Source organism: Nicotiana tabacum, chromosome 5 (assembly GCF_000715075.1).
Source record: "Nicotiana tabacum cultivar K326 chromosome 5, ASM71507v2, whole genome shotgun sequence".
NCBI classification, from domain to species: domain Eukaryota; kingdom Viridiplantae; phylum Streptophyta; class Magnoliopsida; order Solanales; family Solanaceae; genus Nicotiana; species Nicotiana tabacum.
This window is the reverse complement of record NC_134084.1, coordinates 11,463,435-11,473,503: the sequence shown is the minus strand read 5'-3', so window position 1 is coordinate 11,473,503 and position 10,069 is coordinate 11,463,435. Positions and strand designations below refer to the sequence as shown.

The following is a 10,069-nucleotide window of genomic DNA, read 5'->3' as shown; positions in this document are numbered from 1 at the left end:
ACAATTGATTAGATCAATAAATATAGATGTAATTACTAAAACATTTAATACTAAAATTTAGGCATCTAACTAGGAAAAACAATACAATGATAAGATCAAGGAATAATAAAATTGTTACACTTCGAATTTAGTAAAATAAAATGATTGAATTTAATATGTGTAAATATTTTTCATTATCCATTTAGAAGGCTTTTTTTAACGTATTAAGAAGGGAGGAGGAACGATGCAACTGACTCAATAGGTGCGGAGATCATAACTTCCACTTAATATCTACATCAAATTAATTAAGTTAAATTAAGAGTTACAATTAAAAAAAAAAGAAGATAACTATAGCAAAGTAAAACGATTTTTGTGTAACAAAAGAAAGAAAAATGACTTTTATGTAATGAACACAAAGTTGAATGATTTTTACGTAACAAAAAAAAATGACTTTTGAATAACAAACACAAAAGTTCAATGACTATGGATAAAATTATCTCGGAGAATAATATGTACGCAGACTTTATTCCTATCTCGTAAAGATAAAAATGCTATTTCTGATAGACGCAAAGCTCATAAAAATTAATGCTAAAAACGATAAAAAATTTAAAGTTTAATTAAAATATGTTGACTTGATACAACTATTGGGAGCGAGTAATTATTTTTTACCACTACTAATTTTTCACTGTAATTTGGATGGTGACATCATAGGTTCTTTAAAAAGGTTAATTCTGTAATTACACTAAAAACGTGTAAACACGGTGAAAGAAGGGTTTTGCAAAATCAATCACAAATATTAAATCCCCTTAATGTGGTGGGACTCAGATATTTTTTCTATATTCAAAAAAGGCCAAAAAAAAAAAAGGGTCCCAACCACCTCAATCTGCGGAGATTTTCTTATAAGTTACTAACATAAATAGTAGCTCACTCAATTGTTTAACTTAAAAACAATATACAATATAAGTATAATTTAATATAATTAATATATAATATATGTAACATTTAAAAAAAAAAATTGGCAAGCTATTTATATAAAGATTCTATTTTTTTGGCTCGGGTACCTATACTATGTTCCGACTAATTGAAATTCGCAATGATGCATATCGGTCTATTAAAAGGTTTTCTTTTTATTTTTAAGGCTTAACAATTTGTTTAGATGGTTGTTATGTATTGTTTCATAATATATCGTATAGTATTATATTGTATTATATTTTACTGTATTATTTTGAAGTATATAATGATTGGATAGATTGTATTATTTATCGTCATTTTATAATGTCATACACCAATAATATGAAGAACAAAATTAGAATATTATAAAAAAAAAAAAGTAGGTACGAGTTAAAATTATTATATAAAAAAATAAAGTAAAAATAAAATAGGATTATTTAATAATAAAAGAAATACAATATGAGAGTAAAAATAAGGTAACAATGCGATCACGCCAAATCGATCATTTCATAAAGTAGTACTTTTAGTTTTTACGTAACAACGAATTTAATAATACAATATAATAAAATTTAAATAACAATCAAAATAAATATTATATTTAAAGTAACAATGAGATACTATCCAAACAAACCGTAAAGTCGAAGTTTTGAATAAGAATGAAAAAGATATTAATTTTTAGCCATTCCATTATAATGCTAGGTGTTATATATCTAATTCATTTCATTTGGGGTTTTAATGGTAGAAATCATTCTCTTCTCACCTTTTGCCTGACAAATAAAATTTACTGTATCTGAGAAAAAAAACTCTGATATTTTTAATATTTTCTACAGAGAGAGAATAAAAGCCAAAAGGGACCATATGAAAAGGGAGTATAATAATAATAATAAATTAAAAGAGAAAGAAGACAGCTAGCGAGAGGCAGCACAATTGCACAAGGCCAAGAATCTGAAAATAGGAAAATGACATATAAACAGTTTCTTTCTTTATAGGAATAGTTATTTTCAATATTAATTTAAGGTTTTTTGTAAATTTGCTCTGTCTTTACATATACAGATGTGAAGATATACATACAGAGATATATATCTCTTCTTCCTCTACATCTGGGGTTGCTCTAAAACACATTCTTGATCAAGATTCTTACCCCAGAAAGTGATAGGGAAAATTTTGAGTCTTTCAAGATTTTCCTGATATAATTTTTATCAGTTTCCTAACATACAGGTACTTTACTGTTTTTTCTCCTTTTTTTGGGTTTTTTTTGTTTGTGTGTGTGTGTGTGTGTGTTTTTTCTTTCTCAGAAAGCTGATTAGTGGGCTTTGTTCTGTTTTTTTTTGTACGTGTGTGTGCATTTTTCTCATCAGAAAGCTGATTAGTGAGCTTTGTTCTCTGTGTATGTGTGTGTGCATTTTTCTCGTCAGAAAGCTGATTAGTGAGCTTTGTTCTGTGTGTGTGTGTGTGCATTTTTCTCATCAGAAAGCTGATTAGTGAGCTTTGTTCTCTGTTTCTGTGTGTGTGTATGTGCATTTTTTTTAATCAGATAGCTGATTAGTGAGCTTTATTCTGTTTGTTTTTTGGTGTGTGTGTGTGCAATTTTTTCATCAGAAAGCTGATTATTGGGTACTGTTCTGTTTCTGTGGTATTTGGTTTTTATCATTTTCTGTGTCAGATGTATTCAGATTCATTGCATTGAGTCTTTGCTGTCTCTTTCTCATTGATTGCTGCTAATTTTGCTGGTTTTTCAGTATTGATTTTTCTTTAGTTTTTCTCAACAAGATCTCGGTTCATTAGTTTTCTTGAATTAACATGACTATATAGTTCCAGATTTGATCTTTAGATGATTGAATTGTTCATAAAGATTGGATCTTTTCTCACTTTCAACTCAACTTCAAACATTTCCTGCTTCTACTGCATTGAGTTTATAGTTCAAGATTTGATCTTTGGATTAATGAGTTGTTCATAAATTTTGAATTTTTTTCTCACTTTCAGCTCATATAGTTCAAAGACTATGTTGCCCGGACTGTCCGAAAATGACGCCGGATGTGTGTTGGATCCTCCAAAAGTAGTGCATTTTTAAAGGATCTGACACGGATGCGGCAGCATTTTGGAGAGTCCGCAACATAGGTTCAAGATTTGATTTTTAGATGAATGAATTGTTCATAAAGATTGAATCTTTTACTCACTTTTAGCTCAATTTCAAGCATTTCATGCTCCTACTGCTTCTTTTTCTGTGTGTGTGTTCACTTTCGGCAAGACTTATTTGAGTAGTAAAAGTACAACTGATTCTTGGTCAACAATTGAAGTAAGGGCAATTTCAACTTATCTTCATTGTACTAGCTATTACACTGTATTTTCCTTTCTTGTTTTCTTGTGTTGCTTTTTTTTTCTTGCATGGTACAAGTTAGTGCAAAATTTTGCCATATTTCTAACTTACATTACTGACTTTAGTGCCCAAGAGGGCCCTCATTTGGACAGCATAATTTGATAAAATTTTGGGCCCTATATCTTGTGGAATATAGAGATAAAGTGAACATGTAAATTCTACTATGCCCCCTATATTCAATCTCAGCAGATCTAATTAAGAGTTGTAATAAATGCCTTCTATGTAATTAGTTCTGTGATTGCAATTCTTTGATAAAAGGACCTTGTACCTAGTTTGTTATAGGTATTACCGCGGAATATTTTATTTTCCAGCGTTCAATTGTTGTAGTACACTTTTAGTAGTGATTGTGTTGTATACTTTTTGGCTGACTTCTTCCCAAGTTAAGAATTTATGCTGCATCCTCCTTTGATTTGACATTATCTTTTCTCTTTTTAGTTAAAGCAAGATGATGAGTATCATATTCTTGACCCCCAAAAAAATGATTGGTATATCTTTTTCTTCCCATTTGCTTGAGTATATATTCTTTCCAATACCGTTGTTCTTCTTGATGATCCACTTGAAAGAAACTGTCACGTGTTTTGCGTCGAGATTTACTAATTGAAGAGGTGGAATGGTTTACGTGGTTGTTTTGCTCGCATGCAGGTAACTGATAAGGATTAGGAAACATGAAGCATAAAGATGGAAAACCATATCAATCAGATAAAAGTTCATGGAAAGTTCCCATGGCATTAACAGTTGTGGTATTGTGTGGGCTTTCTTTTTACCTCGGAGGAATTTTTTGCTCCGAGAAGGAGAGATATGTAGCTGAGGATGTTAGCAAAGTAGTTGAAACTCCCAGTGGAACTGCTACAAGAGCTGTTCAGATCAAAGCGATTTCCTTTCCCGAATGCAGTGCTGACTTTCAGGACTATACTCCATGCACAGATCCAAAGGTATTAATAACTTCTGGTCTTCTTATCTTAAAACCTTAATCTTTGAGATATGATTTTGGTATTACCTTGTGATCAGGGGCGGATTTACTGCCCAAAATATGGTGCATGTGAATCTATGGTCGCGCTGCCAAACTATGTATTTTATGGACATATTTCCTAGAATTGATCTAATATCATCTGCTGGTTCCCATGCTCCAAAAAGGTTGAATGGTGCACTTGGTTGAATATTGAGTTATTTGCCCGAAGGAAACAGGGATCAGTTCCCACTTAATACTTCCTTTTTTTCTCCTTTCTTTAGTGCTGCACCCATGTTCTACATCTGCCTCTGCGTGTGGTTTAGTCAATTGTGTTAATGATCTATTTTGATGATATTACAGAGATGGCACAAATATGGTAAACATCGGCTAACTTTCTTGGAACGCCATTGCCCTCCTAGTTTTGAAAGGCAGGAATGCTTGGTACCCCCGCCAGATGGCTATAAATCGCCAATCAGATGGCCAAAGAGCAGAGATGAATGTTGGTATAGGTAATAATTCATCTTCTTGAACTTTACTTGTCGATGCTTTACTGGATTTGTTAATGATCGTTGAACCATTACTGGTTGGATCTGGCTTCAGGAATGTTCCGTATGATTGGATTAACAAACAAAAGTCCAATCAACATTGGCTTAAAAAAGAAGGGGAGAAGTTCCTCTTCCCTGGTGGTGGTACAATGTTTCCCAACGGAGTCGGTAGCTATGTTGATTTGATGCAAGATTTGATTCCGCAGATGAAAGATGGGACAATCCGAACTGCCATTGATACCGGATGTGGGGTGAGTGGCTATTCTTTTAGTCTTTTCAGTGGAGCTTTTTGTTTCTATTTGTGCCTGCTAAATTTGAAATGAACAACTTCTCCGGTGATTTATGTTTCTCCTAGGAAATTTAGTTGTAGCATGTGATACAGAATTCAATTTAAGCAGAACGCTCGTCTTCATCTTCCTATAGGTGGCAAGCTGGGGAGGTGATTTACTAGATCGTGGAATTTTAACAGTCTCTCTTGCCCCAAGGGACAATCACCAGGCTCAGGTTCAGTTTGCTCTGGAACGTGGAATTCCTGCAATTCTGGGCATCATTTCTACACAGCGTCTTCCTTTCCCTTCAAATTCTTTTGATATGGCTCATTGCTCAAGATGCCTAATTCCATGGACTGAATTCGGTAAGTTATCTTTATCTCCTTACATAGAAGGTGTATGCTATCTTAACTTTGTATTGCGTGCCTTTTTCCAATTACTAAATAGGGGTATTTGCAAAATTCAGCCGTTGCGGCTAGTGCATAGACGAAGCAAGCAAGATATTAACGGTAATGCTTTTTACTAATTTTATCTCATTATTGTCAGGTGGAGTTTACCTTCTTGAGATACATCGTATACTCCGACCTGGCGGTTTCTGGGTCCTTTCTGGCCCTCCGGTGAACTATCAACATCGTTGGAGAGGATGGAATACCACCATTGAGGAGCAAAAATCGGATTACGATAAGTTGCAAGAGTTGCTAACATCAATGTGCTTCAAATTATTCAACAAGAAGGACGACATTGCAGTGTGGCAGAAGTTGTCCGACAGTAACTGCTATAAGAAGCTTGATAATCCCGACAACTATCCATCAAAATGTGATGATGGTACTGAACCTGATTCAGCATGGTACACTCCTCTTCGGCCTTGTGTGGTTGTGCCAAATCCATCTGCTAAGAAACTCAAGTTGGACACTCTCGCCAAGTGGCCGGAAAGGTTGCATGTTGCTCCGGAACGTGTTTCTGATGTTCGTGGAGGTAGTGCTGGTGCCTTCAAACATGACGATGATAAATGGAAGGTTCGGGCGAAGCACTACAAGAAGTTGCTCCCCGCGATTGGGACCGACAAGATCAGAAATGTAATGGACATGAACACCTTGTATGGAGGTTTTGCTGCTGCTGTGATTGATGCTCCGGTGTGGGTCATGAATGTGGTTTCATCTTACGCTCCAAATACACTTCCTGTGGTCTACGATAGGGGTCTTATCGGAACAATTCATGACTGGTAACAATGATTTATATGCAAAATCTGAATCTTAAATTACTGTAGTCGCTCTTTATATTTATGTTTCCTTAAGCTCTTTGTTTGTTGTTCTATAGGTGTGAGGCTTTCTCAACATATCCTCGGACATACGATTTCCTTCATCTTGATGGCCTCTTCTCTGCTGAAAGTCATAGGTAAAAAAGCATTTGCACGTCAAGTTCAAGCTTCGTGGCTTAATTGCATTTTATCCTTCATTGTTTGCCGTTAACTCCTCATCCTTTAGCAAGTCGTGCTTAACCCCCTTCCAACTAAAAGGCTAAGCATCTATTTTTAAGCTAGCGAACTTTGTTTTTCTTTTCCGTGACATTGGTTAGGTGTATCCTACAACAGCTACACCTCAACCCCAAGCTGGTCGGGGTTGGCTGTATGAATCCTCAATATTTAATACTCCAACTAAAAGGCTAAGCATCTATTTTTAAGCTAGCGAACTTGTTTTTCTTTTCTGTGACATCAGTTACGTGTATCAGTACAACAACTGCACCTCAACCTGAAGCTGGTTGTGGTCGGCTGTATGAATCCTCAATATTTTATACTCCGTACTTAAGGAGCTGTCTGTATTGTGCAGATGTGAGATGAAGTATGTTCTGCTGGAAATGGACCGTATTTTGCGACCCAACGGATACACAATAATCCGAGAATCCAGCTATTTCGTAGATGCTATTGCTACTATGACTAAGGGCATGAGATGGAGCTGTCGTAAGGAGGAAACCGAATACGGCGTAGAGAAGGAGAAGGTATTGATTTGCCAAAAGAAGCTCTGGTATTCAAAGCAAAGTTCATGATATGAGAACAGCATATGATAAACAACTGCTGATATCTCTTTGGAGGGAAAGTTGTATATTTAAGATACAAGCCCATAGGAGATAAGTAAGTCCACACAGCTCATATATATATTTGTTTTAATTTAAAGATCACTAAAAATGAGATTTTGAATTGAAGTATTAATAGCCAAATAACCAATGCTAGTAGTTTAATGGCTTTGTCATGCAATATATATTCTTTGTAAGGCCCCCAAGTCTTTTGCTCTATCCGCCAGCTGGCCCTCGGGGATTTCTCAGTTATTAAAAAACGGCACGCCGTCTTTTGGTTGTATTCTATTTTTTATTTTATTTTTTCAAAACCCTCTTAGAGCTGGCTGTGATGTATGTATTTGTTGAAAAGTGAAGACATTGCAGCTATTTATGTACCTAAGTTAGATTTGTTCCTTTTTAAGTCTTCTTGTTAATGAAATATTTAAGCTTAGTGTTTCTTATTACATTGCTTCTAGCTCATGAAAAGTGACCAAATAATATGTGTATCTTATACTATGTTATGAAAATAAATTCTTTGGGGTTCGTTGGTACGAGGGATAAAGGATAATTAATTTCGGAATTAAATTTGAGATGAGATGACCCTACATTTAGTTGGGATAAAATTGCGGTAAAACTAATCCCGGAATAACTAGATTAGTTATCTGGACATTGTAGTATTATTTTTATCCTTATGGGAGGGTGAGATAACAATCCCGGTATAACTTGTGTTCCAACGAAACGACCCCTTAGCCTCTAGGGCCTGGTTATAATACCATCTTCTACCCTATCCCCACCTGGGTTGGAGATAGGATTAGAGACAAGGGAATTTAAGCTTAAAAAAAAAGGAGGTTAAAATATCATAGTGAAAGTCCAATCATGGTTTGGAGACATTTTGCCAACTCCTTTTGCTTCTATACTGGAAGTTTTTCCTTAAATAAATGAGAATTAACAATCAGTACACATACGTAAAAGTTTATTTTTAATATTTATTACAATATAACTTTCTGAAGGGAGTCTTAGAGCAACGGTAAATTTGTCTCTGTGTGATCTATAGGTTATGAGTTAGCCACTGTTGCTTGCATCAGGATAGATTGCCTACATCACATCCCTTGGGGCACTGTCCCTTTTCCGGACCTTGCGTGAATGCAGTATGCTTAGTGCATCGGGCTATCTTTTTTTTTTTTTTTTTAACTTTTTTACGAGTTGTGGAAGCAGCCATTAATGCTTGTATTAGGGTAGGTTATCTACATCACACACCTACATTACATTTTTTTCCGAATCCTGCATGAACGTAGGATGTCTTGTGCACCCTCGTAACTTTCTAACTAAAGGGACTTATTGACCACTCCAATTGTTGAATTAGTTTTAACCTTGAGATGACAAGATTGATGATGATATACAAAGGGCTTTAACATACTGATGATTGAAAATGAGATTGCTTTAGTTGTTGGAGTTTGGAGTATTGTGGAAATTAAGAAAAAATCAATTTTGAGATCATTTATTGGTCAAATGTAAGCCACCAAACTCCCCAACCAACTCCTAAAGCTGCTTTAAAACAGGGGAATTGATATCTGAGTTTGTAATGGACCACATAATGTGCAAAACCCTCGGAGAAATGATACTGTAGAGCCGCTGTAAAAATAATAGCCAAAAAATTGTATAAAATTTGTATATTTTTTGTATATATAAATAGACAAATATACAAATTTTATATAATTTTTTGACTATTATTTTTACAGCGACTATACAGTATCATTTTATATATATATATATATATTATGTACGTTATATATAAAAATTATATAAATTTTTATACATTTTTTCGGGTATTAAATCTAAATAGTTTCTGGCGCGGGTTAAAAATGATAATCCCATATTTATATTTAATTATAGTCGATTTCAACTTGTTTGTAACTAAGATTGTAATTACTGTTGCTTCTATTCAACTATACAAACAAAATAGTCTGGGTCTGACGTCCCTGTTTGAAAATTTCCTTCGGTACAAATACAACCAAAAAGAAAAGATAAATTCACGTGCAAAAAATAGTGATCCATTAATCATTTACTCCATTTGACTTAATTTTATGTGATGTAGTTCGAATTTCGAATGTCAAATAATTTTTTTACCGTGATTCTTATATATTACTAAGAGCGGTGGTGATGTTGGAAATTGGAATTCTTATTAAGGGGATTTAAAAATCAAAATCTAATTTAAAGAATACAAACACACGAGAGCTACTAATAAGTTGTGTCAAAAAGGATTCAACAATTACTATGTGATAGACGTAAAAATTATGTTGATTTTGTATATACAGTATAACTATCTGGCAAAGAAACCTTTACTACCTTGGATTTTGGTCCATCTCCAAATGCGATGTGGCCCCAAAACCATACATAAGGACTAATTACCCAAATAGCCACTCACTTAATTTTTTAAACTAAATATATTATACTGGATCAATATATTATGCTGGAGTTTCAGTATACTTATGCTGGAACTCCATTATAATATGTTGGAGTTCTAGTATACTTATGTTGGAACTCCATTATAATATGCTGGAGTTCCAGTATACTTATGCTGGAAGTCCAGTATATTATGCTGGAGTATTTTTCGGATTTTGAACAGTATTTTCGTTCAGATTTATCTTTACATGAAAAGTGGCTAAATTTCGATTACTTTGAAATTGTGGATATTTTTGAATGACCACTCGTAAATCTGGCTATTTTTGAATTTCTCCCTTGATAACATGACAAAGTTCAACATTCGCTAATTGCGCAACTGATGCGGTTTTGCAGTTTGATCTTCACAGGAGAAATTCAAAAATAGCCAGATTTACATCTGGTCGTTCAAAAATAGCCCAATTTCAAAAGTAATTGAAATTTAGCCACTTTTCGTGTAAAGATAAATCTGAGAGAAAACACTGTTCAAAACCCGAAAAATACGCCA

The 10,069-nt window shown here is 34.2% G+C and overlaps 1 protein-coding gene across 2 annotated transcripts; it reads left to right on the top strand.

Moving 5' to 3' along the window:
* The first annotated feature begins 1,796 nt into the window (after positions 1-1,796).
* Positions 1,797-7,586, top strand: LOC107800421 (putative methyltransferase PMT20). 2 transcript variants are annotated; one of them, XM_016623585.2, is made up of 9 exons: positions 2,009-2,148; positions 3,743-3,792; positions 3,950-4,239; positions 4,617-4,765; positions 4,857-5,052; positions 5,225-5,435; positions 5,617-6,292; positions 6,388-6,465; positions 6,897-7,586. In XM_016623585.2, the coding sequence occupies exons 3-9, from the start codon at positions 3,973-3,975 to the stop codon at positions 7,111-7,113; spliced, it is 1,794 nt and encodes a 597-aa protein (XP_016479071.2). In that variant the 5' UTR covers positions 2,009-2,148; positions 3,743-3,792; positions 3,950-3,972; the 3' UTR covers positions 7,114-7,586. The 2 variants fall into 2 exon arrangements, with proteins under 2 accessions (XP_016479070.2, XP_016479071.2); XM_016623584.2 differs by lacking the exon at positions 3,743-3,792 and having other exon boundaries at positions 1,797-2,148.
* The last annotated feature ends 2,483 nt before the right edge of the window (positions 7,587-10,069 follow it).

Coding starts and splice junctions, on each gene's coding strand:
- LOC107800421 (XM_016623584.2), top strand. CDS start 3,973: ATGAAGCATAAAGATGGAAAACCATATCAATCAGATAAAAGTTCATGG. Junction 4,766..4,856: donor AGAGATGAATGTTGGTATAG/GTAATAATTCAT, acceptor ATCTGGCTTCAG/GAATGTTCCGTATGATTGGA. Junction 5,436..5,616: donor AATTCCATGGACTGAATTCG/GTAAGTTATCTT, acceptor CATTATTGTCAG/GTGGAGTTTACCTTCTTGAG.